This window comes from Oreochromis niloticus, linkage group LG13 (assembly GCF_001858045.2).
Source record: "Oreochromis niloticus isolate F11D_XX linkage group LG13, O_niloticus_UMD_NMBU, whole genome shotgun sequence".
Classification (NCBI taxonomy): Eukaryota; Metazoa; Chordata; class Actinopteri; order Cichliformes; family Cichlidae; genus Oreochromis; species Oreochromis niloticus.
Genome location: NC_031978.2, coordinates 7,772,481 through 7,800,173, shown reverse-complemented (window position 1 = coordinate 7,800,173; position 27,693 = coordinate 7,772,481). Strand labels below are relative to the sequence as shown.

Genomic DNA, 27,693 nt, shown 5'->3' with positions numbered 1-27,693 from the left:
GTTCCTTTTCTGCTTTAGCTTCTGTGGAAACAGGATGATTGATGCTACATACCTTTATAACATCTGTTTCAAACTACTAATTTACCTTTAAATACAGTAAAATTATTTAACTTAAATGTTTCCATCTTTCTAGTTGCTATAAACAATAAATGTAGTCATTGTATAGTTGGTAGGCAAGCACCGTCCTCCATTGTTTAGAGCAGTTACTTGTAAAGTCTGTACTGAAATCTCCCGGTAGACTGTGAAGGTTTTACAGAAGAAAATTTGACTTGCTTTACTTTTTAAAAATAAAACTTAGTTGCTAGAAGAAGATCAGTGAGTGAAAACACAAAAGCATCACCTACTTAGCCGCAGAGTTGGGGTGGACATTTAATATTTTTGGATTTTGAAATGGGGCTGACGTTATGGGCTGGTTTAGAGTTGTTGTGAACTCATTGACAGTTGTTGCTTTCCCATTGGAAGCTATAAAAACAAGTTGCTCAATTGCAGCTGCTCACATCTGTTGTTTCGAATTCCTGCCTCAAAAACAGCAAGGATGCACTGACAGTGAAAATAAACTTTCTCCCTGGAACAAACTCAGTGTTTTCCCCATGAAACTCGTGATGACATTGTAACTAAAGACATGTTAATATTCATAACCTGTATTTGTGTCTCTGTTATTAAAGCATTCAGATTGACAGTGTCTTGCACAGCATTTCAAAGAAACACTATATACACTACGAAAAGAGCAAAGATTGTCTTTTCAACGCACACATCACTCATTTGTCAAGCAAGCATAAATGGGCAAAACCTGAAGTGAAGGAAAGCTAAGGAGTTATGATAGAAAATGAAGACGCAAGTCGTCTCTGCCTCTGTATTATAGCTTCTGTCACACATTTGATATTATACAATAATATTTGACGCACGGTGCAATCCTTAAATGGCCTCCTGTTTGTTATTTTATTCCTGCACAGTTAGCATGAAGCACCCACAGTTTCATTGAACATGTACAATGACAATAAAGGGCTATTTTTTTCTATTCTGTTCTATTCAGTATTGTTTTTCTAGATAAGAGTGACACATGCTGACCTCAATAACACTGCACTGGATGCAGATGAATCATTTTGAGCTCACATATCACACACACACTGTTTTCTGCTGTTGTGTGCATTTAAGAAGGTCACATTGGATGCCTCATGCAATCAAAACATGACATGACTATATAAGCATTTGGTGATGATGATGTGGAGTCAATAAACACCCTGTGAGGACTTAACTTCGTGTGGGGAGAAAAAAAACAACTCAGGTCAATGAGTTTGGTTCTTTTATGTTGTTTTTTTTAGGCTAGTATAAAAAGAAGGAAATGCATTGAAAATCTGTGTTTCCGTATATTTAGTGACTCATTTTAGCATTTTTTTCCCACTGTCCTTGAGAATAACGCCATATTACATTGTGGACATCACCATGGTCATAACTTGTAGGTTAAGCTAATCATTTATTCTTGTTCTTTCCTGTCTCATGCTTTCTTTCCCGCCTGGCACACTGGCCAGGTTTGTCCTGGATATCATTCAGCTGCTTTTCTAGTGTGTCTTTTGTCTGGCGGTCGAAAGTACTCAGGCTCCACTGTGTTGAATATGGCAGTACTAGTCCTTGTTCTGCTCTGGACATCGACTGGCTCTTGAAATCTGTATCGCTTTCCATGGCTGCTTAGGGCTGCTTTCACAACTGCAGGGCAGGAAGTTTATCCGCTGAAAAGAAAAAAAGGAAAATTATTATTATTATATTTCTTTACAACCACGCGTACCTGTAGAATCTCAGGTATCCCTATACAGGAAGTCTGGACCAGTTATCCATGTAAAAGGCCAGAGTTTGTGTTCTGAGAGTGTTACTCGAAGTGGGATCACCTGGCTTACTGGCTTAAACTAGAGGCTAGTTTAAGTGCCAAAGAGACACACCTCACTCTTTACTGCTTTAGTCTAGTGTCTGCCTTTGCTTCTTCTGAAAACGCACCCTGAATTAGATATTATAACCACTGGCACTCATTAACAGCAGTTCTCCTCTTACTGATGTGGGTACTTGGTTAATTATTACTTTAATGGCGTGGAAATAGGCCCCAAGGATCTGTTAATATTTATTGGCTAAATGTTATAATCACAATCCTACAATCCTAACCTTTTGTTATTATATGAGGAGTCATCAAAGCAGCTTCTCTTGTTTAATCTTATATTTGAAATATTTATTGAAGAATTTAAGCAATGCAAGCGGTTATATAAAAAAAAATCAAATCAAAGAAATCACAGGCTTATCATAAAGCTTAATCAAGAGAACTGAGACTGGATATATAATGCTAAATTTGGAGAGAGTGATATGAACGTTGCATGGCCAATACAACCTCCCTCTTTTAAAGTCTTTGGGCCATTTTGGCAAAATCAGATTCAGAGCTGGCATTGGTCGATTCTCTGATGTTCCCAGTTCTGTACTCCAATTTACTTACCTACTTTCTATCATATCTTTCCCACTCCTAACTGCAGACATGTCTCAGCTTGGCCTTTATGATTATTTCAAGCACATTTCCTGTTTTTTTTACAGCTCATCCTTATTCACTGTGAAATTGCACATTCTTATTTTCTCAATGAATCATTACCTTCATGATAAACTGTTACTATAGATTATTGAATTTAAACAAAGTCATCATTAGTTTAATGGATTTCAGAAGTCGTAATAGTCATATTATGGGTCCATACTAAACCGCTTGTTTGTGGTTTATAAGTGGCAGGGGCTTGGGGACATCAGCCCATTTTGACACTCCCTCTTTGCAATCACCGGTTGCACTTAGGGAGTGAAAAGGTGGATATTCTCCTTGTCTTCCACTTCCTGTGTAAGGCTGTATTCGTCTGCCAGTAACTATTGACAGGGTCACTTCCTAAGATGAGCTTCCCATTGATTGATCAAGAATCATCATTCATCCATGTAAGGAGCATTTCTTATAGCTCACTGATCGGGTGGTTCAGTTTTTGAAGGGTGGACATCCACAAGAGACCTGTGGCTGGTCTGTCACCATAAACAGATGGTGGGGTATCTGGCATATCCTTAGCGTACACTCCTGTAACTCCACACTTAATATGTCCTGCTCCATCTCTAAAGACAGCTTCCACTGTCATGTAACTGGGCATTTTAAAGATTTTTTTCCTACTCTTCTGTGGTAGCATTCACTTTGTTTCTTCATCTTACCTGTCCCGTGGATCCATGTTCTTGGGTTGTTGTGCCCTGTCTTTTCAGCTTGTGACACATGTGGCTTGACTTATCTCTGTTTCCTCTCGCTCCTCCTGTGGGTTGTTCCTCCGTTTCACTGGCATCTTTCCTTGTTCCAGAATAGGGGGGGGTAAACTGGGGTAGGTTTAGGAGCCTAGATAACTTGCTCCCAGTTCAGCCCTTGGCTTCTTGCTCAGGGGCCCCTGGGTTGTGTCCTCATTAAGCCTGCAGCTTATATCAAAGTCTCCCTCCAAAGAAGTCCCTTTTGCTCCATCGCCCATGTCTCGCTTTTTCTTAAGTGTAGCTATCGTCCTTCTTCTGAGCAGCTTACAGGTTCTCTTCTTCTCCCCGCCTGCCTTTAGCAGTTTCTGCGGATAGGGAGGTCTGGCTTTTTGTCTTTGGTGTTCAGGTAGATGTTTTTACTGCTGCATTTCTACACCAGCAGCTGACTCCCGCCTGCTTTCTTGGGTTGTCTTTAAATTAAAAAACAAAACAAAACAGAAAAACACCTAGTTTTCCTCTAGTCTATTCAGACTTCTCAACTCTGTTTTAAAGATCCCTGGTTTATTACAGCAAAATGAGGAAAAGAAGTTTAATTCCAGAGTGACGTTTGCAGCTGTTTGCCGTTGGTTGATCCTTTGAGGATCCTATTTTTATACTATCCTTTTGAAGTCCTTCCTTTATGATGACACATTCCTTGCCATGAAACCCAGTTCCTTCTGAAACATGGCTTTTTATACTCTTTCTATCATACCCTCCCCCAATCTTTCTTAACTTCAGACCTGTCTGTCTACAAACATACCCTCTATGATTATTTTATGCAGACATACTGTTTTTCCACAACTTATCCTGATTCTTTATGAAACTGAAAATCCTCATTTGCTCGGAGAATTTTAGTCATTCTTTATAAACTTTTACTATAAAATCCTGAATTGTATCTTTGCAGTTACATATTTTTCGGAACTGTGCTTCTGGCTTTTAAGTCCTGTATCTGCTGTTTGTGTGCCAGGAGCACGGCGATATCAGTCCTTTTTGGTAGCTAAGATGCTCAACCTCTGCCACAGTCTAATCTGTATCTGTGGGAAAACCCTGGGTGTTGTACAAACATTTACAGTATAGACACATGAGGTTTCAAACTTAGAAAAAGTAAACATCTGAAGGATATGAAACATGAGGACGTCATGTGTCACCAAACACAAGAGATTCCGATGACCATGAAGATAATGAAGAAAAAACACACTGCACAAACACACAGGTGTCAAAATTTTATATCCATGATTACATTTTGTAGTAAAGGTTTAAGTTTATTACTGTGATGAGTATCCAGGAAATAATGTACTTCAGTGTAATATCCTGTTCTACAACTGTGATTATGACCTCATGTTTATGCTTGATTCCATGTTTTTATGGCCTGCTTGTATTAAGATGTCCAGTGTGAGTACAGAACATCCTTGTTGTACACATGCGTCAGTGTCTGATTGCATGTACCGCACATGCAATCATCCTATATTATATGTCTGCCTCTGTGATCGTGTCATTTTTGCATGTCTAGGACCTTGCGTAGGTTTGTGTCTCGTTACACGTCCACCTACGAGGCTGTTTGTCGTCTGTGTGTATAGTCTGTGTTCTTCCCTCTGAATCTTTAATGAGACTGTAACTCGAACACCAGCCCTCCTATTTCTGCCGCCGCCTTCTGTCATCAGTTATCCTCCTCCCCGTGCAGCTCACGGGAAAACCAGACAGTAGACCTTCCCTGAAAACTGAAAAAAGATACCTTAGTTCCACAGTGGACAAAGCAGCACAGGGGCAAACTGCGACAGTAACTGTATGACCTTTTTTCTCAACATATTAACATGCAACCCTGCCTGGCTTTTTTAGATATTTTGTAGCAAAAGGGAATTTGTGTTCCGTGTTTCAAGGTGTGAATATTTGCTAGATGATTGTAACTTGAAGATCTAAAGGTTTCTGGATATTTGTTAGTGGAAAACCCAGTGCCTTCATAAACTGATGAATTGATAGCACCACGGGAAAACCATAGCAACCATAGTATGAGACCATACTAGATTTCTACAAATGTCTGGCAAATAGCTTGTCTGGAGCTTGTCTTGTATTAGAGGCCTTGAGGTAAAATTAATTTCTTCCATTTGCCAGACAAAATAGGGTTTACTGCTATAGCCAGTTTTGGGGGGAATCAAGACTTATTTTAATTATTTTTAATTTAACACAGCCCAAGTTAGATTTTGGGAAGTCTGATTCACATGGAGATTATTCAGGAAAAAAAACAGAAAAACATGGGAACCACCTCTGTTTTTTATTACTCATCCTGAGCTACTTTTATTTGAGAGTAAAGATGCGGAAAGAAGGAAATACTGGGATGAGCCATGACACATTAGCCATGACTCAGATTCACCTCTGTTCACAGTGGACTTAGTCTTCTAATATACCTAGCCTCCAGACAGTCCCATATTATAAGACCTTGAGTGGATCTTGTTTCCTTGAGTGCGCTCTTGGATTTTGTGGAGCTGCAGTCCATTGGGGCCTCTGGAGCAACCAATGGTTTGTTTTAAGTTCTCAGCAGGAATTTGATGCCAGAGGGGTTTGACTCCAGTCTCCCATTAGGAATGGTGGGTGTGTGGTTGGGTGGGTGGAGGTGTTGCCATTTTATACTAGGCAACATTTTTACTTTTGAAGTGAAATATGAGATGCTTTGTAAATGGATGTGCCATGTTCATAGTTAAAATTGGCCAGGGAGGTGTGAGGTGTGTTGAGCCTGCAGCAGCATTTATGGGATGCTCCTGCATGTTTCCTTCTGGCTTTGATTTATACATAAAGCCCCTTGACCTTTGATGCCATCTTCACCATGTTCACATGTGCTTTCAGCAACACAGCTCAGGTTTACATTCCTCACCTTGTCCCTAACGTTCAAGTCCCCTTCCTGACCCGCTCCATATATTTCATGCCTGGCTGTTCATAGCTGATGAGTGCGAGCATTGTTGTGGCAACACTTCCTCCGGTCAAGTGCTTGGCATCCGGCCCAAAGTGGATTATTCTAATCGGCCTTGTTAGCGACTACTCGTTTTTTCCGCCATCGTCACAGCTATGGAAGATCCTCTTAAATATTAGCCACTACAGTGTCTATGTAGACTCACTGTTTCAGTAACACCACATGGGAAAGTGGTCTGCTTTGTGTAGAAGTTTATAAGGTCTCTGGTGTAAGCTAATGGTTACTCCAGAAAGCCCAAACACCACAGAGAGTGGATGTCTTCTAACATGTTTCCGTAAAAAGGGAGGAAATTTAACTCTACCTCACATACAAAATGACAGATGGGCTGGAGCTAATTAATTTTTTATTTGCCATACTAGAGAGCATATGTGCACCATCCTGAGCTAGTCGTGTATGTCTACTGCTTATTCACATTTACTTTAATGGTTTTTGGCTGAGTCTCCCTTCTTGTGTAAATCACAATTCTGCTCAGCTTTCATGATTAAGACAAACAAAACCAAATGAGATCCAGTGAAGTCACATATATTTTGCAGCAGTCAGTTACAATAAACTGATATATGAATATGAATATTCAGTTTTTGGTACCGGGAGCTTTTTTGGTTTTTGTTTGTCTTCCAACTGGTATTTATGGACGACATCTGGGTGGGCTTTTGTTGCATGCAAGTAAACAGTGCATATGTAAATCAAAAGAGGGATACAGTGGCTGAAATGCAGTCTCAAAACCATCTGTTATCATTAGATGATAAATGGTCTTTTTACAAAATTAATGAGCATTTGTATTTGGGCTATAAAGAACAGGAAGTCGTGGCCTACTTATTAATTATCCATATATACACTGGCAATATTGAAAAGCAGGAAACACTGGACTGATACATTAGGTGATAGCTGATGGGATTCTATCGATTGGGTAATGATTAACCTCATGATGAGATGACGAGTAGACTTGCAACTTGAGGAGGAATTAATAATAATAATGGATTGCATTTATATAGCGCTCTTCTAGGCACCCAAAGCACTTTACAATTCCACTATTCATTCACTCTCACATTCACACACTCACACATTCACAATTACCCTGCAGTAAAACCTAGATCCTGGATTTTTTTTTTCTTTGTTTTGAATTTCTTTGAATTTGTCTGTCTTTCAACGTTGGACTGCAAAGTCAAGGTTCACTGATAAATTTCCCAACCAGGCAGGATCAATTCAACATTTCAGTTTAAACCAGATGAACTAAAATGAGTCAAAAGACTTAAAATAATTTAGCTTGTGGGGATAACATCATATTATTTGATCTGGGGACACAACCACACACAAAGTTTTTGGTCTAGGTGTAAAATATGAGCTTTTAGACATTAGCTCACTGGACCACAACAGCTAAAGATGATCATTTTTGGGTGACTGCCCTGTCTTTTGAGAAGCAAAACTAATAAACAGAAAGAACATGTATAATTTGGACAAATTACAACTGCAGGGTCCGTTACTATGAAAGGAACCTCAAAGATTAAGAGTTCAAGAGTGGGAAGATATGCAAACTTTATACAAAACACTGAGCTGCTATGCTCTCATGTTATTTATTGAGTTAAATTCGAAGGAAAGAGACCACCAAAACTAAAAAAGAAAAAAAGGAGCTGTCCATGGATTTGCCCAATATATCGGTCCAGAGAGTTTTGTAGTGTGTGGATTATAGAAGTTATAGCTGTAGTGTGTTGAGTTTCTTTTAAAGTGTGTTTTAGCTTCGTTATTAGAAGTTAAACATGGAGGTTAACTGAACTTGCCACCCTTTGTCTCCAGTTTCCTCTGAGCTGGACGTGACTCGCTGCCTGCCTCACTGTGCCCACTGTTTTTATCTTCTCCCTGTCGAGCAGCGTCATGGGGCTCATGTGATTCTAGCCTGACACTATGTGTTCATCCATCATGGTGTAAATACTGGACCACACACAGACACACACTGGAGAGCACCTCCAGGGACCCCTGAACACGATAAGTGTGTGCCTGTCTGTGAGAGAGCAGGGAATTGGGACTTCCTGTGTGCATCGACACGCTGGCTCGGTGTAAATCACTTTCAAGCAGGCCGAGCTGCAGGCATGTCTATGTCCCAACAGAAATGATCCTATGGTCCTGTGAGGTCCTGTATTTATTTAGCCTCAAAATAACATCAAATTTAAAATACGTTTAAACCACTCACAGCCATACAAACAGTAATTTTATTTCAGTTTTATTGCTGAAGCTACCACTCAGCAGCACGTGTTAGGAATTCCCACTTTGACTGCTATTGATAATGCCATCTTATCTCTGTGTGTACACCCAGCTGAGCTGCAGGTGATGTAATTCACACTACACTAATTTTCTGTAACATTGCATCAGCCATGAATTTCCCAGACACAAGGTCGTCTGCTGGATTATAGTTTCTTTGGATGGAAATGACTCTCATGTACTCTTTGGGGGTTTATTTTAAGACAAAAAAAATCTGTTTGATTGGAAAGAAGTTTAATAGATAGAGAAATGGTCTGATAATGAGCTAATTCTAACATAAAAAAAATCTTTACATTAACTGTAAGAATTTAAATTTTACATTGTAGGAGGTGTTGAAGCCCTATTTCTTAAATCCAAGTCACACCACTGAAGGAGAGTGTGAGCAGCATGGAAAATTAACGCTCGGCATTTGCCAAGCGCAGGCAGATTTTGAGATTTTGTCTCGAAGCATCATCCAGTCAGTTTGGACAGTAACCAGCGGTCCTCTGGAACATCTCTCCAGTCTGTAAAAAATTTACTGCTTTTGAGCAAGACTCATCGTTACTCATACCATTTCAAAGCCTTCGATGTTCTGTTTTACATTTGGTCAGTCGTGCATGTTCTGAGAAAGCAGCGGGTAGAGATGTGCCAGTTAATGTACGTGTTTGTATTGAACCATTAAGCTTATCCCACCTTTAGATAACAGTTCATAAGTATTCAGAATGCAGAATTCAAAAGTTGTCTTATGGGGATCAATCCGATTTTTTGTTTAGTTGTAATAACACTCACCAGGCTGGTTATTAGGTCCACCTGTCTAGTAGCAGGTTGGACTCTTTTGTCTTCACAACTGCCTTAATCCTTCATGGCATTGATTTAGTAAGGTGCCAGAGAGGTGGACCATTGTGAATTTGATTTTGGCTTTCTGAAATGGTGAGGCACCCTGCTGGAAGCACCCATGAGAAGATGGGCTCACCATGGCATTTAAATGATGCTCATTTGGTATTAAGGGGCCCAAAGTGTACTAAAGAAGTATCCCCCACGCCATTAAGGCACCACCTGCAGCCTGAACTGTTGATGTGGGGTGGCTGTAGGTCAGGAGGTAGAGCAGGTCATCTACTGATCGTTAGTGGTTCGATCCATGGTTCCAGTCTGTATGCCAAGTATCCTTGGGCAAGATACTACTAACCCCAAGTTGCTTTTCTATAAACCCTAGAGATGGTTGTGTGGGAAATTCCCAGCAGATCGGCAGCTTCTGAAATACTCGGATGCCATCTGGCATTAACGACCAATCGGCTTTCCTCATTATTGTGATGCCCGGTTTGAACTCCAACGGGACAATGACTTTTGAAAATGTCTGTGTCTAAATGCACTGAATTTCTGCCCTGTGATTGGCTGAATAGATTTTTTTTTAATCAGCAGCTAAACAGGTGTACCTAAGGAAGTGTCTGGTGAGTGTGTGTATATTCCTGATACAGTATTAACTGAGGGGCCCAGTTTAATTAAATTGGGATCATTTTGAATTGTGAATTGTGCAGAGCTACTCTAGTAGAGTCCAAAAAGCATGGCGCTGGACTGAGGACTCTTAAGTGTAGACATAAATGGAAGGCCACTCATGAGAACAAACAGTGTATACCTTTCACAGAGTCCATTTCCGTGCCATGTCCCAGGTGACTTCCTTAGAGTTCTCCTCCTCTTTCCTTTCTTTTCATGTCCTGTAATGTTAACGCCAGCTGTTCATGTCCATCGATCTAACCATGCTGACAAAGGAAGACACAGACAGAAAGAAAAGAGAGAGAATCTATCATCACGTTTGCTCACCCTCCTGCTCCCCAGATCACTTTCTGAATCATCGAGCATCTAATCTTCCTCACCTGACCCACCCATGCAGCTATTCACACTGAAGAGCAGACCCCGAAAACGAGCCTGCACCCACACAAATGCATTTCACTTCACACAAACGCTCACAGAAAATCCCCACACACAACCTCCCACACCCAAACGGAACTCTCCAAAATACTTAACCATAATTTGTAGGGTTAACACATGATTTGACTTGTTATTGGGTCTTGTTAGGATGAAACTGGTTTTTTAAGACCAACAGCACTTACGAGGATGAGGTTTATGGTCAAGACTCTGCAGTCCTCCTTTTTTTTCTTTGGTCGTAAAAGCTCCAGCGTGATGTGCTGGATAATGCTCTGTTTTAGTCACCATTTGGAAAAACAATGAAAGACATTCCAAGAACCTGCAGGAAGCCTTTCATCTCGAGTTCTTTCCTTCTTTGAAAGCCATAAAGAGACGACTGATGTCAAGACCCGTGAGGCTTTTTTATTGTTACGTTTACCCCGCCATCTGCTTCAAGCTTGTTGTTTCACATTTGGTTGTAATTTGTTTGTGGGCGTCAGTGTCTGGATTATTAGCACTTTGACCTGATGCTGCAAAGATTAATCGTGTGACGGGTTAGTTGCGGAAAAGGCCTTCTCAGTGCTCTGTGGATGTGAAAAGAGTGAGCTAATAATTTATTTAAACAAACACCTTGTCGGCTCCCATTAAAGGTAAAGAGGCAGAAATTATACTCATCAGCTCACAGAAAGTTAGACTCATTCTGGTCTTCCTGATCAGCTGCGATCCTTGTGTTTTTATTCTTTTTTTTTAACCTTCTTTAATTAGAAATCATAATCTGGCAGACAGCTAACATTTTGAGTCGGCTCAGAAATTGGCTCTCCCATCAACCAGCTGGTGTTTGAGGTTTGTGATTTGAGCCATCTCACTCCTCCCCCACATCGGGATTCTTCTAGGAAAATAAAAATCACAGTTGTAAGCTTGACGCTGTTCTCTTTTTTCTTATGCTCTGTTTAATAGATGTTTTTACCTAATTGTAGATGTTTAACCCGACCCTTGAAGTCAACACTGGAGCTTCAGTCTGAGGCTGTTTTGTAGTACACTAAAGCTCTTTCAGTTGCTTTCTTAAGACAAAATATTGCTGCCATTGTGTCAACAAAGGTTTCCCATTTTACCATCTTTATATCAATCTTTGTTATTCTGTCATATTTTAGGACAACTTAAAATGACTGAGTTAAAACAAAACACTTCATAAACTTGTCCTTAAAGTAATATTTTGAAGAAATATGTTATTTCTCTTAATAAGATTAACTCAATGATTATGTCATCACATAGAAAAAAACTGACAGATCAGTGAGAGGAGAACCTGAACTTCTACTTGCAGGTTACAAGTCAACTTCTCAAAACTCCATGCTTCATCTTGCCCAAGTTGCCCGCCTTATTTCTAGCTAAAGCAGGCTGGAACACCCTCAAAGTGTCTAAATCCCTTTTGCAGGAAGCATTTAAGGCCAAATACTGCCCTCGGTTTGGAAATATGAATTTCAGGCCCTGTGATGACTGGTGCATGCCGTCACCGTAGTTACATATAAGATTTACATTTGCACTTCACTCGAGTGAATAATGTTATGACAGAAAGGTGCTTCTGCACTTTGGATAGTAGCATAGTACATTTCAAATTTGCAGCTATGACCGAGGGGCTTTGACCACAGCAGCAATAACCTCCTCTCTGTGAAGGTCATTCCTCAAGGCCACGAGCTTCTGCACGGAGATTTGTCTTCTGTGCTCTGCTGAGCTCAAGAAGCTTACCCTGGTTTCCATACAGAACGCAGGTTAGGCAGATTGGGAGTGTGACGGGGACAAAGAGTTCTGTTTTTCACATTCTTGGTGGTGTGAGATGATTAGCTGCTGTTGCTCGCTGGATAAGGATACAAAGATTTTAATCCACTTTAGAAAAAGCACAGTGAATATTTATAAACTTCCTTTGTGCTCTATCTTGATAGTGTCCCTAAATCTGTACTGAAGAAGGTTACTTGTGCAGGTAAAAGAAATAATTTCTATATGAGAATATAGAGACTATTGACATCTAAAAAACAGTAAAAAAGGAGAGAAAATAAAAAACACAACATCAGCAGAGTGCTAAAACTGAAACAACAACAACAAAAAAAACGATATTAGGGGAGTGATAAGAGTATTGGCCATAGTCAGCCTTGTTAACTTCTTGGTTAAATAGAACTCTGATGATGAATTCCCACCGACCATTTTTTGGTTGATGGGGACCCTCTTTGGTTTTGCTGCACTGTAACCATCTTTGATGTAAGCTCAGGTTGGTACCTAGAAATAGTAACCTGACCTGAGTGTCGGAGGAAGGCACAGTGGGTGGGAGCAGGTGTCTTACTGACATTACCATAAACCAACACTTCTACCAATAAAGTATTTTTATCAATTCAGTTGGAAAGTAGGACAACACCCACTGTATCTCTGAAGTAGCTCAGAATATCTTCTGTGTGATGTTTTTCGTTTTCTGTGGTTTTCTGATATTTCACTTGTAAGCATCACAGTTTCAAAAGCTTTCACCTGTGACATGAAAAGGTTTCAGTACAGATTGCAATCAGAGTTTGTCACAGCACGGCTGTCTTTCAGCACCATGGAGCATCTCTCTTGCTGCTCTACATTGCTGTGTCCTCTATTTACAACAGCTTTTTCCCTCTTTCTATTGGCAGTAAGTAGACTAAATAAGTCTGCTCAGGGTTAAGGGGCAATTATAAAGAATTAAGTGATCAATCCTCTCAGCACTAAAATGAAGACTTTTGGATATTTTGCTTGAGCACCCTTCAGCAAAGCAGATGTTTGCATTCAAGAAGATGTCTCACCTCTCCCTACTCCGTCTTATCTGTTTCCAGCTGCTTGTGTGCAGATTCAGCAGTTTCTCTAACCATACTACAGTATAGTACAGTAGTGCAAATCATGTTATGTCTACGATTTTTCTGACTGCAGATGTGACTCTGGGTTCTTTGATTGCAGAGTTGACTTTGGCACTGTTGTCTTGAACTTAGCATCTTTCTGTAAAGTGAGCTCTGGGCTCGGGATGCAGGAAAATTCAGTTCACACTAGCGCGGTGCATTATAATTTCTGGTTTTATGCACACATGATGGAAAGAAGTTAAAGCCCCCCTCGTGTTGGAGTTTCTCGGCCTGATGGCGGAGGGAGAGATTCTGTTTAAAAAGCTGCGAGCTTTTGAAGCACACGTGATTCTGCTGCCCAGCATGAAACAGCTGGGGAGCTCAAAGCGCCTCGCTTGCACGCCACTCATAGGAAACATGAAAGGTGTGAGATGCCTAAAAGCCTTAGTGTTTGAGGATGTGGTGAGAGCCAGTAATACTGGGATGATTAGGCATATGATGGCCTTCGTCACGAAGAGGTTTGATTAAGATCAGAAAAGCCACAAGTGATGAGATTAGCTTATTTTTTTCCTCACGTAGAATTCTCGTTTTTACACAGAAACCCAAACTAACAAAACAACGCTTACCTACTTTTTGCCTGCATTGGATTATATTTACTGTTAACCAAGCAGGCAGAATACTGGGTCCGTTTTCAATGTCATAATGAAACACAGAGGAAGTGAATGAGTGACACGAAGGTTTCATAACATCTTTTGGAGACACCCGGGCAGTTTGCCGATGTGACTTTTCAAGAAAAATAATATGAGGTGGATTTTATTTCAGAAACTCATTTATTAAAAAATTTAGCATCGCCATTCACTGTGTTGGATTATAGTAGCATCAAATGCAGCTTTCATCTTTGCTATTAAGATAAAGGGGAAGTTAAAAAAAAATGGAATTTGTTCGAACTGGAATTGAAAGAATTTAAAGAACTCCTCTCTAATTATGTACAATTTCACACTAAAAAAACAACAAAGTCCAGGTTATCTTTTCACATAGCAACAGGTATTTTCATATTAAATACCTCATCTAGTCCAAAAGGGCTAAAACATGGCATCCCCTTTGACTCTGTACCAGACATCTGTGATTATTTATTGATCGGATGACCCACTTTGCCAGGAGGATTTCATTACCGCTTTCCAGTAATGAAGATGCTGCACTGTAGGAGGTCCTGGTTTTCTTTCCTTCCTAATCAATCGTAGGTGTCCATCAAAGTCCTACTTTAGTCTTTCTGTGCCCTCTTGGGCATCTTTTCTTGACAAATCTTGCTAATTTATAGTCAGGGCCTACACCTAAAACGTACCCTCAAACAATAAAATGCCTTCATTTAGGTTTTTAGATTTAGATTGGATAAGGTTAATAGAGTAACACTGCACTTTTAGCTTCTATTTTGAAGCTACGTCTCTGTTGGGATTTCATTAGGGCTGCTTTTAGGAATTGTGGCACCAAAGTAGGAATTTAAATCACTTAAAAATGTCCCTAATATGTAGATAAGTGTCCATTTTGGGAGGTGTTTTCACATGAGCCAAGCTGAAGGCCTTAGGCCAGCAGCTCATGCATATCAGGACTTGCCTTCTCACTCAGTCATGCACTAGACTTTGCAGAGTAGTTAAGGGATTTCCTGCAAACAGAGCCAAAGAAAAGTCATTGGAACTGTAATAAAATTATTTTCTTAAACCATTCCATTAAACTGGGGTCCATTTACTCTATCAAATAGACGTGAAGTGGTCAGCAATAGGAGTTCCTGAACCAGGAACGACCCCGTTAGTTCTATTTTCTGACCCATTTCTGGTTCCTGACCTGCCAGCCGAGAAACACACGCTGCCTCTGTAGTTATGTTGTTTGTTTCAACAAAGCTGTGCTTTGTGATCCTGAAAGTGTGTCAGCCTTTAACTTACCATAACACTACCCTTTTTAAGCACTGCACACCTTTTAACTCAACATGAAAGCATTGTGCTTGATTCCAATCCTGCAGAGATCTCCGTTGAGTGTGTGGCGTGGGGGGCTGATGCAGGCTCGGTTTCACTGGGCACGGCTCTGTGTTGCTCATTGGCATACACTAAATAGCACAGTTTGACATGTTGCACTGTTGCTAAGTTGGCGATGCATTAAAAAGAAGAAGTACAGCTGCTATCCTGCATGCAAATATGAAAAAGTTGGTGTGTATTCGTCATGTGTTGAGCTCTTTTGGAAACCGGTGGGAATAGCAGGTGCCTTCTTGAAGTAAACTTTTCAGAAGGCTTTTGATTTTGAGGTTTCTGTTCTCGCTGTCAGCAGCTCGCCGTTACAAGCAGTGACCTCGGCCAGCAAAGTCAGCCTTTCTGAGATCTGGCCCTATTGTTGTAGGACTGTGTCTCGGTCGCTAAGCAGCACTTGGCATGCAGCCACACGGAGCTCTATGTCATGAAGAGCTGCAGAGGCCGAGAGCTTAGTCACACACACATTTAAAAAATTATATACACGCCCATGCAGTGTATGCAACGTATGTGTACAGGGGACGTCCTTTTTAAACAGTTTGCTCCCCCTCAGCTCCTCCAGTTTATGGATATTATTAGTCCATAATACAAAATGCATTTATTTTCCTCAGAAAGACGATTCTTTAAGCAAATGATGTAGGCAGTTTAACAAATAGTTTAAACCAAATTAAAGCAGAGAAGAGCTGCCAGAAAATGAATCAGCAGCACTCTTTATAGTTACTCAGTTTTTTTTCTTGAGTGAAAGCACCCACTCGTTTTTAAAGACATGTAAAGTGAGTATGTGAAGATGTCAGCAGTGACAAAATATTAGATTTGCAGAGTTTTTGTCTGTAGAGCAAACGATTAATCTATTAGCCAAAAAATAACTTTCAGATTAAATGATTGTATTTGTTCGTTCTGGTCCACTTCGCTTTCGATTTAGTGTAGCTTTGTTTGAACATGGCTGAGTGGAAGTCCATAAATGTGCATCCAACACATTTTCACTGTCGTGTTTTAAGAAAAATCCAGAATGTGCAGTTGTTGTGACTGAAGAGGCAGCTACTGGTTTTTCTGAGCTGAGACAGAAAGACATCCTGGAGCCGCTTCCAGTAATGAAACCCACAGCATCCTGACCTGTTTTTGCTTTGTTTTCAACGTCTAGATCCATTGGAAAAAAAATCGATTCCCAGTGAGCCAGCCAACAGTTTGCTCAGCACTGCTGATTGTGCACACGTGTGTGTTTGTGTACAGTAAGATGTGTGTTTTCATGTGCGTTGATAATTCAGAGTCGAGGTTTGGGGTTAGTGGGTTTAACCTCTTCTGTAAGAGGAGCATGTGGGCTGCATCTAGTTTCACAGTAGTGTCTAGTGTCAGGATAAGCTGAGAGGATTCACTGCTCTTCTCACCACCTGCTGAACTCTGCTCTTAAAGTGTCAGCAATGCCACAACAGTTTTGGCTAGTCTAAGTAAGTCATAATCTTTCTGATGGGGTGAAATGACGTGCCTGATCGTCTGATATTGCGTAGTCTGAACCAGACACAGCACGTTGGAATTTTTGTGAATCTTCCACAGTGATTCTGTGAGCACACGGTCATCACCAGTTGTCTTTTTTATTACCAAGTTCTCAGTCAAATACAATAATCAGCTAATCTGACACTGTGACCGTTGTATCAGATAAAAATAATGTGTATGTACTAACACTGAATATAGCTGCGTTGTTGGTGTGTAGTAACAATAGTTTTCAAATCTCAAAAAGTTGATTCTGTTCATCTGGATGTAGCGTTTTCAATGGGAGAAATGTTTCGTCACTCATCCAAGTGACTTCTTCAGTCTCAGCTGACTGCAGGTTTTCCCAGTCTTATAAACAGTACATTTGCATAATGACTGAAACCAGCCCACTGAAGGAACAATGGGCTGGGAGAGCAGTTCCTTGCTCATTAATATGCAAATTCTCATGACCATTGATCAACAACCATTGATCAATGGCCATGAGTACCGTTCAGGAGAGTTGGGGAATGGCTGCAATCACAGCATAAGATGGTAAAAGATGTACTCTTAGGCCCCCTCCTCGACTCAGAGATGGTCTTTCCCTTTTCACGTAATGGCCTCCTTGACTTCCTGCTCAAACCAGCGTTCCTCCCTGTCCAGGATGTGTACATCCTCATCATTAAAAGAGTGTCCCCTGGCCTGTAGGTGTGAATAGACTGCAGAGTCCTGGCCTGACGAGGTAGCTCTTCTGTGTTGTGACATCCGCTTAGCCAGAGGTTGTTTGGTTTCCCCGATGTATAAATCCTGGTAATCTGCCTGGCAACAGCGTACACTATATTACTCTCTTTGTGTCGGGGGAGCCAATCCTTGGAGTGGACCAATTTTTCGTTTTTTAGTTTTCAAATAGACAAGACATGAGTTAAACTCGAGCTCTTTTTATTGGCCACAAAGAAGTTATCTGTGGTTGCAAAAAGGGGCTCTTGTCTTATAGGATTCTATGGCAAAGCAGTGCTGGGCCATGACATAGAATAGAATAGAATAGAATAGAATAGAATAGAATTCAACTTTATTGTCATTGCACATGTCACAGGTACAGGGCAACGAAATGCAGTTTGCATCCATCCAGAAAGTGCTTTAGCCGTGATATAGATATATTACAATATATATTAGCAATAATATAGATGTGTAAGTATATTACAGAAATGGGTCTATTATGGTATGTTATAATGTACACGGTGTGAAGTATGTTATGAATATTCTATAACTATAAGTATGTACAGGCTGTAGTGAGTACAAGCTATGTACAGACATCTGAGTTTATGGGCTTAGTCACTCATTTCCAGTCATATTGAAGTTTCAGAAAGGAGGATTTCCCAGTTGTTAACCAGCACCATTAACCAACATAGTCCCCCTCATTCTTGTCACATCTGGTTTCATAATGCCAAGATGGTGGCAGAAAAAACAGATTTTGAGGTTTTGTGGGTGACGTCATGGTAACTGCATCCAACATAGACACTAATTTTGAAATGCCCAACTTTAGAGCTTTAAAAAGCTCACAGGTTGAGCTCATCCACTTGGATACTAGAGTTTATCCATCTGATGAATAGGTGTCATGACAAAGGTAGGTGTCAGGCATCTAAATATGGTCACCTCTGGCTCCAAAAAATAATAGAGAACGTAGTCCAAAACCAGTGAGTAATATCACTGTGGCTGCGTTGATCTTTTATATGATTATACGATTGTAAAGCAGTTCATGACTGCATGAGCATTTAGCATGTAAAGCGTGTAGCTCCTAAAAAGCTAAATTGTGATGATTAATAGCATGCCCTCATCTGACTACTTAAAAAAACAACTCCTCCCTCATGTTATTTTTTCTCATGTTATCACGAGAGATCAGATTACTGTCAGCAAGACCAAGAAGTAGGTTTCTGGGTCATTAAGAGCTGTCCAAAGCTGAACCTGGGAAAGCCTTTCTTCACCAGTGAACTAAATTATGTAAATGAGTTCTCACCTCTAGAAACTGCCACTCAAGTGTAAACCACAATGCAGTGTGTTTCCCCATGCTCTCTGCTGTAATATTTACTCGTCTCCAGGTAACGTTTTGAGCTACTGCGAGCTTAATTTGCACATGACATGTAGAAGCAGTAGAAAAAATGAGAGTTGGGTGCACCACTGATACCCACAGCTTGTCACAACTGATCAGCCTGAAAGCGGCGCTTGTGGTGGTATAAACACTTTGACTTCCTGTTTCTGTGTGGGAACTGTTTAAGTGTATGCATTTACCATTTAGCGCAAAGAGGCATCTTCCTCCTAGTAACCCACTGAGCATATGAGCTGTAGGCGTAATCAGCAGACTTCTAAAAGTGAGGGCAACAAATCATATCAGACTTTGTTTTGCACAGCATTGTACCGTGTGTTCTATTTCATGTGTGCACTGTTCTTAACAGCAGAACGGCTTATTTGTTTGATATTTTGGGAAGCAGCTTTTTCATTTCTGGAATAATTTGATGAGAGATGCCTTTCCATAAAAAGCTTTCCTCTGAACCTTCAGATTCTGTTCCAGAGGTAAGAAAACCTCAGTCACAGTACATTTGACACTTGTTACTGTGATAATTCGTTCTGTTAAGATGACAAGCGAGTTAAACACATCTGTGATAACAGCAGGGCAGAGAGAAATGTACAGTGTAAAAGTGTTTTAGTGGCTAGTTTGCCTCAACCTATAGAATGTTACTGATGCTGGTGGTATGGACACTTGGAGTAATTGGAGAGTGCAGCACGAGCAGAAGTTTTACGACCGTGTGGTGTGAGTGTGCAGTTTTGTTGCCTTTGAGATGATTGCTTAATAGATGGAAACCAGGTCTGCAAACATTCATAGTCAGCTGCTGTCTTCAAAGCCACTTTGGTGTGGCAATAAGGTCGTCTGCTGTCAGTTTGTGATTGCATGGCTCAAGGTGGCAATCTTACATTTGTGAGAATATGGTGATTAACTGTGACAACTCTGCGAAAATCACAAGTATTTTGCTGTCTGTAGCAGATCTGTTGCGTCTACAATAACAGAAATTCATATTAACTACTTGCATTTAGATTCCAGTTGAAACCTCATACATCTGACACAGAAACTGAGAAATTTCTGCTCAAATAGTTAGGTAATTTCTGGAGGACGGCATTCTAACTGCAGCATGGCTTAGGCGCTCACCTATGCCATGCTGCACAGGACACCTGTTATTAGTGGTTTTGGTGCTACAAATTCAGACTTTATTTAACAAACTAAGAATCACTAAGTAAGTAATTCTAACCACAAGTTGAGGTCTTGCAGTCAGGTCAGACACATCTGTAATAACAAAAACCTTCGATAGCAATTTAGTGGCCAGTTGATCTCAGATTAAAGAAAACCAACCCCTGGAACAAGCTTTATTTTCTGGACAGAGGCCAGTGGTACTGATGCCTCTGGTGTTTTAGTCCTATGCAAAGATGATTCTCTTCTAACTTCGGTCCTAAAACAAGTCTAGTCTATTAAAGGAAGTTTCTGTGAGTTGGTTAATTATCATCTACAAGCCACATCCTTGGATTTGGGCTTGATTTGATTTTAAATTGTGTACTCTGATGCTCCACAAACGCTCATATAACTGTTGCCTTTAGTTCAAACTAAATAGGGCATTGTGCCTTAAATATTTATTTGGAAGGCCTCTGTGTGAACCTAACGCTCAGTCTTTTGGGACTGTATTAGCCTCACTAAGAGTACTGAGAAACAACAAACCTACCCCCACTCGTCATCAAAACACTTTACTTCCTATACTTTATTCATGCACTCTCTAAGCAAATAGGCACTCTGGGAATATTCTGCTTCATATGTGGAGGGTTGCCTGGAATTGAAGTGATGATATTCTTGTTTGGAAAGATGTGCATGCTGTTTTTTTGGTTGTTTTTTTTTTACCTTGTAATTGGAAGAGAGGGGGACTTACACAAGAAAGGTCGTGAGTTAAATTTAAAGTAACAGGAAGTCCATCCTCTCCATTTTTCTCATGCCTTCTTTTCTCACACACACTCTCTTTCTCTTCTCCTTTCTTTGATTTCCTGTGTATTTAGAAAGTTGTGTATAAATGCTGACTTCAGAAAATGACTCAAAGCACTATATGCAGACACCCAGATCAGTCAGCAGAAACATTTCCCATCCAGACATGTGAAGGTGTAGATCTTTGCGTTTATTTATTTAATGTGCGGAAGTTTAATGTTGTAATCAGGCCATGTGGCCTGATTATGGTCATAATATGACCGTGACATTCAAAAGAATATCAAAAGAGCATCTTAATTGACTTCAGACATTCCACAGTTTAAAAACAAAAGACAATATAACCATATGACACCTGTTCTGAGGTCATTACTTTGGCTCTGCGTTAAATTTAGAATTGATTTTAAAATTTTAATGGTTGTTAGTAAGGCCCTGCAACATCTGGGACCTTAATATCTCTCAGACATGCTTGTAAACTGTGAACCAGCTCGACCCCTCGTGTAATCTGGAACAGACTGCCTGGATATTCTTTTTGCTCGACACCAACACTGGTGAAGATGCAGGAAAAACTTACCAAATCATTTCCATCTATCTCCATCTGTCATCGGTTCTGGTCTCATTTATAATTATCTGTTTATTTCATTTCTACTTCTGTTGTTTTTAATTATCATCTTTCATGGGGTTAACTTATAAGTCTTATTTACAAAGTTTTGTGGCTGCAGCCGCCTGTAATTTTGATCCCTGTACACTGAGATTTGGTCTTAATGTCATTTCATTAATCTTCATTTAAAGTGGCATTAAAGGACTTATGTGGAGCCCCTATAAAGGACAGCTCCATGTTTGAGGGCTTGTTAAATCTTATACTTGTGGTTTATTCTCTAAGTGAAGATGAAAGGATTGCCCAACTTTGTAAAGCTAATAGACCTCTCTGCATCGAATCATATCTGTTATTAATCTCTGTCTCTCTTCCACAGCATGTCTTTCATCCTGTTTTCCTTCTTTCACCCCAACCGGTCGCAGCAGATGGCCGCCCCTCCCTGAGCCTGGTTCTGCCGGAGGTTTCTTCCTGTTAAAAGGGAGTTTTTCCTTCCCACTGTCGCCAAAGTGCTTGCTCATAGGGGGTCATATGATTGTTGGGTTTTTCTCTGTATTTATTATTGTGCTATCTACTGTACAATATAAAGCGCCTTGAGGCGACTTTTGTTGTGATTTGGCGCTATATAAATAAAATTGAATTGAATTGAATTGAATTAAAGTGTTTAAGGTCATTTTACTTCTCAGCCCGAGGTGAAAATAGTGAAGTAAACTGCAGAAAAAAGAAAAGTGTGTTTCTAAATGATCTGATAGCAGGACTGTCTGTGAGTAAACACACTAATCTTTGTGTCTTTGTCACTTTTCAGTGTAGAACAAGTGGAGCTACAAGAGACGGACCCATGAAGCATGACAGGGTGGAGCTGAGGCTCAGCTGACCCTTCCCCTTCCTTCTTCTCCTTCTTCTCCCCAGTGCTCCATTCGATCAGCACCAACCCCCTCCCTTCCCCTCGTTGCCCCTTCCCTTCCCCTCGTTGCCCCTTCCTTCCTCCCGTGACCCCGTTGCATCTCACCCATCGTTCCTTGCCTCCAATTCCTCCAGACCTCAATAAACCGTGCCCAATGTACTCCCCGGAGCAGGAAAACATCTCCACCACCGCCTCCACCAAAGTGCCAGTGAAGTATGGAGAGCTCATTGTGCTAGGGTAAGCAGATGACAGATACTCAGCCTCACATCCAGAACACACATTTCTGAATTTGTATTATTTTTTATGCAGTTATTCTTGTCTGTAAATCTTCTTACTATATTAGACAAACTCTGTGTGTTTGATTATGGGCCGCCGACTCCTCCCACAGGATCTGGAGTTGAGCAACCAAACTTGACACACAGGTACATCTTAGGCCCAGAAAGGTTCTTATCTATATCAGATATGATGGCATTGTCACATTGCCTAGCAACCACCTAACAGCAGCCTAATGTGACTTTTTTTTTAGCATTTAAGTAAATGGTAAATGGCCTGTATTTATATAGCGCCTTTATGGTCCCTAAGGACCCCAAAGCGCTTTACATACCCAGTCATTCACCCATTCACGCACACATTCACACACTGGTGATGGCAAGCTACGTTGTAGCCACAGCCACCCTGGGGCGCACTGACAGAGGCGAGGCTGCCGGACACTGGCGCCACCGGGCCCTCTGACCACCACCGGTAGGCAACGGGTGAAGTGTCTTGCCCAAGGACACAACGACCGAGACGGTCCGAGCCGGGGCTCGAACCGGTAACCTTCCGATTACAAGGCGAACTCCAAACTCTTGAGCCACGATCGCCCCGATTTATGCAGCTATACCTTGTAAAAGCATTGTATCGTTTCTATTTCACTACAACAACACAATAACTTATACCCACAAAAGTTCTCATTTATTAGGACACCATCACTTTGCCTGGCAACCACATAGTAGTAATGGGATCAAATGACCTAATTTTTGCAATTATGCACCTGCAGCACATTATGAGAGCATGCTGTAGCTTTAATCCCATGACAGCAACATCTCAGTTATATCCACAAAAGCTGAAGTATACATGATGTATCATAACACCATCATGCTGCCTAGCAAGCACAAATCAGTGGGTTAAAATGACCCATATTTTTTTGCATTTATGCGTTTACAACACCTCATAAAAGCTTTATATTGTTTTATTTCATAGCCAACAGCACATAGAGGCCAAATAATACTGCAGCGTGGTGAAAAAACAGAAATGTTTTCATGATGCTAGAATAATAATCGTAATAAAAAGTAAGCTTAAATTAAAATCTGCCTGATTATTCGTTAAATTACCCGGCACCTCAATACTCAAAATATCATGTTTTTTAAGTCTTCCTCAATTTCAAAGCACAATTTTTGTACACTTTTTTCTCATGTCTCTCACTTTTTTTAGATGTCGTCAAATTCATGAAAATTATTTATAATATTTGTATTTAATTTGTTGATGTGTTTAAAGAATCTGATTCATGGTTGGTTAATAATTAAATGTGTTGGTTGCTGCTTGTAAGTTCTAGTACTGTTAATCTGGCTTCATAAATCAAGACTCACCCTCAAAACACGGACAGATAATACCTTAATACCCTTCATGCTCATGCATGATGAATATAGTCACTGTTGAGGATTGGGGGAATCCACAAAGCTGTTTTTTTTAACTGTGTTTTGCTACACAGTTATTATCTGGCATTCCAGATGCTGGACTGACAGTGGTTGGTTACAGAAATGTAATGTATCGTTCAGCACTGATTTACACTTTTCTATAAATGTTGGCTCTCTAAGTCGATCCCTTTCTGAGCTAATAAGTTAGCTAATGCATCCTCGTTAACCTCCTGTCACTTAAACCATCTTATAGATATAAAACCAGCAACAAAAAACAAAAACTAAAGAAGTTTTAAAAAGCACTAAAGAACCGGCAACACCTTGTGGCTTAATAATGTTTTAACTGTTCAGCTTGTTTCTGGTGAAGAGAATTATAGAAACATAATAGGGGTTGCAAGAGAAATACAGTGAAATTTTCGAGGTACTTTGATTGGTCAGTTCATCTGTGGATATTTTCTGACAAGCTTAGAATGATTCTTTTGAAAAGATGCCAAAAAGAAACAAAAGGAATGTGTTTCCACAAAGCAGCATAAACAGTAGGGATATTTTTATCCAGTTGCACAGGGTCATGCACTGAGAACACACAGAGTGGTGCTTTGGACTTATTGAACATGACAGTAACCACACTGCTCGATGCGTTACTAGATCAGTGGATGCTGAGATTTGTTTTGAGTCAAGTCCACATAGTCAACCCTTCACTCCACCCTGCATCTTCAGCATAGAAGACACATAACTATAACTGCACACACACTTTCTCCAGTAACAACTGACAGTGGAGGACTTCCTCTATCTGTATGTATCTCTTGTTTATTCCCCAAAGGGGCATTCCACTCTGGTCCCTGTCCCAGCCCACTCCACAGAGGAATGCAGATGTCGGAAAGACTCCTTACATGCACGTTCACAGACGAACAAACATGCACATGCACGCACACACATTTATGACCATAGAGCGCACATTTTTCATGTCTTACACACACACAGACGCACATAGTTGGATCCACAGCTGACTCACAGTTTGTTGTTCTGGGTTGTGCTAGAGCAGCATTGTCAGGGAGATGACCGTGGAAATTTTCCCTAGTGGAAAACCGCAGTGAGCAGTAAACTCAGTTCAATGCCTTTACAAGGGAGAACCCCAGTTTTCCGTTTTGCTCTGCTTTTTCCGCTCCTAGTTTTTTGATTCTAGGTCAGGCCTCCCTTTTTTAAAGGTCAACACAGGCACTCGCTGCTCCATGACATGAGCAAATACATACTGTGCAGCAACTGAGGCTGCTCTTTAAACCTTTACAGGGTTCATTGAAACTGCATGTGTTTTGTGAGTGGTCACTGTTGGAGTTGAGCATCTAACCCTCACATTAGCACCACAGCAGGTGTTTTGACCTATCACAGTAAAGTAAAGACATCACTGGCATTCAAGCCACGCTGCGAGCTTTCTTGTCTACAAGATGAAGCCTTATGAGCTTTACTGTTGCCTTTGAAATGGTTGCTTCGAGGACAAGGACCACTTTGCAACCACCTGCAGTTAGTCGCCACCTTCAAAGTGTCGAGATGGTAAGAGGTAAACTGGCTCAGTCTGCTGTCAAATAATGCAATCTGTTTGTTCATTTATCACAGTTGATTGGCGATTTTTGTTATAATACAGCAATCTGTTGTGGTCAGGTTGCGCAACATGTTGGCAATCAATCTGAATTTATAATCTGAATTTATAAATGAAGCCATGATTATTTGCAAACCTTCACCTATGTGTCTCAGTGCGCTTGCAGTCTGTCTGATTTGGACGACAGTTGTTTGGAAGCAGATTGCTTCATACCAGACAACCTTTGTGATTGTCTTGCGATTTAAAGTTGCCATCCAAAAGTAAAGGGTGTTGCACGCTCAGCCTCTGGTATCTTAAAGCAAAAATATTCAGTGCAATCACTGGGCAACTTTTCTCCAAGGAGGTTGCTATCCTATTTTTATTCTAGTGTGACTGAGCCACAAAGTAGCATTGCTCTAGTCTCATGTGTCAAAACTCAAAGACACATGAGACCTTTGTCAATTAAAACTGGCAAAGGCCCAAATCTTAGCCAGCTGCAGACTTAGTTTGATTTGTTGGTTTTTGTGTATTTAGTTACCCACACTGACTAAATGGTGTAACTTTGAGGCATTTATGTGGACTAAATCTTTGCTAAACGATATCCAGGATATTTTTAGTTTTTTATTTATCAAACTGTGTTCATGCACTACATATTTCCAGCCATTCATGGGATCCCAACTGGCCCATAGTAAAACTGTGTTCAGCTGCTCTAGTTGCAGCCAAATTGTACTGTGACACCAACAACAAATGTCTCGCAATAAATTATCAGAAAGCAGCTGTTGAAGAAATCCTCAGAAAATGTAAAAATGTGACTGTATTGAGCTGATCATTCGATTTAGCTTGAATCGCTGCCAGCATCCTCCTGTTCTCAGCTTCAGCAGAAATTAAATAAATCACTAGGAGAACAAAAGCTGGCATGATGGGTGACAGCTCAAGAAAGCAGGGCTCTCTTTTTCACCTCTTCCCTATCATAAAACCTCCTGCCAAATCAGGATGATTGCACTTTTGCTAGCTGGGGGGTTGGGAGACAAAAGGCAAAGCAATAAATTACTTGGAAGGCAGCAGGAAGGTTTTCATGGTTCTGCGAAGTAAATAGCTTAGCTGTTGTAAACTCCACCCATCTGAATGTCTGTTTGTCCGTCTGTTTGTGTCGCCTGTGTAACTGACAACAGATCCACAAATAGTAATAGAGAAACCCATCAACGCATAGCACACTGTTGTCTCTGACCTAAACGCCTAACTCCAGTCCAGTATGTTTCATGCCCGGTAATGCTAGTAGCCTAATGTGGAGGAATGCTGTGGTGTCTCTGGGGATGGTCTGTTTACAGGCGCTCTGGACATGCATGTGGGGCTTTTAAACAGCTGTAATGCCACTAGATGAATCAGAGCCCCTCCCCCAGTGCACCTCTGTCTGTCTGCATGCATCATTTCTGTGAGCTTAACTGTGTGTCCACAAATATTATTAGTTTATCCGTGTGGCTTAAATCCTCACGAATCATAAATGTGATTCCCTATACTTCACAGCTGTGCAAACACATACATACAGGTCTCACAGAGAGAACTATTACAATCATGTTTATTTTGTCTTTTAATGCCTACTTTTTAAAGCACAACATCTTTTTAAGTAATTACCAACTCTAAGTCAGTACTATTGCAGCATTAAAGGTGACTGGACTAGTAGATTTAACAATAAGCCAGATAATTTGTCAGGTTTTCCCAAATGCCCCATTTGGAGATCTCATAATAGAGGTGAGGCCTTGGAGACTACATTTACCCATGTCAGCATCCACCTGTCAGTCAATGGGATCATACACCCAAACTTTATGTCTTATTAAAACATAAACTAAGCCCTGTATAGGCTGTAATCATTTTATAGTTAAACTTGTATGTTTTTAACATGTCTTTGGGGACTGGCTCGCTATCAGAGCTGGCCTTAAATGTCCACTAGAGGAACTGCAGTTTTTGGCCTTGCTCACTTTATTTTTCAGCCCTGATAGTTGCTACTTGGTTTTACACATATAAACAGAGACACAGAGAGTGACTCATGCATGAGAAGTAATTGCTCACACTACCTGCCTTTATGCTTTTATAGGTTTACTGTATGAGTGTTACCTTGTTGCTGCAAACTGGGATTTAGTTTATTAGTGTTTGGAGTGAGTACACAGACACACACACAGACACACACAGACATACTAGCTTGTTGCTACCTGTGGGAAATGAGGAATACAGTATGAATCTGCACATTCAGACT

General features: G+C 40.6%; 1 protein-coding gene across 1 annotated transcript in view; it reads left to right on the top strand.

Annotated features, from left to right (window-relative positions):
• Positions 1-27,693, top strand: part of peli1b (pellino E3 ubiquitin protein ligase 1b) — a 52,778-nt gene that overhangs the window by 6,274 nt on the left and 18,811 nt on the right. Inside the window, 1 exon segment of the mRNA XM_013268458.3 lies at positions 22,098-22,433. Within this exon segment, the coding sequence (XP_013123912.2) occupies positions 22,351-22,433 (83 nt within the window). The 5' untranslated portion in view covers positions 22,098-22,350.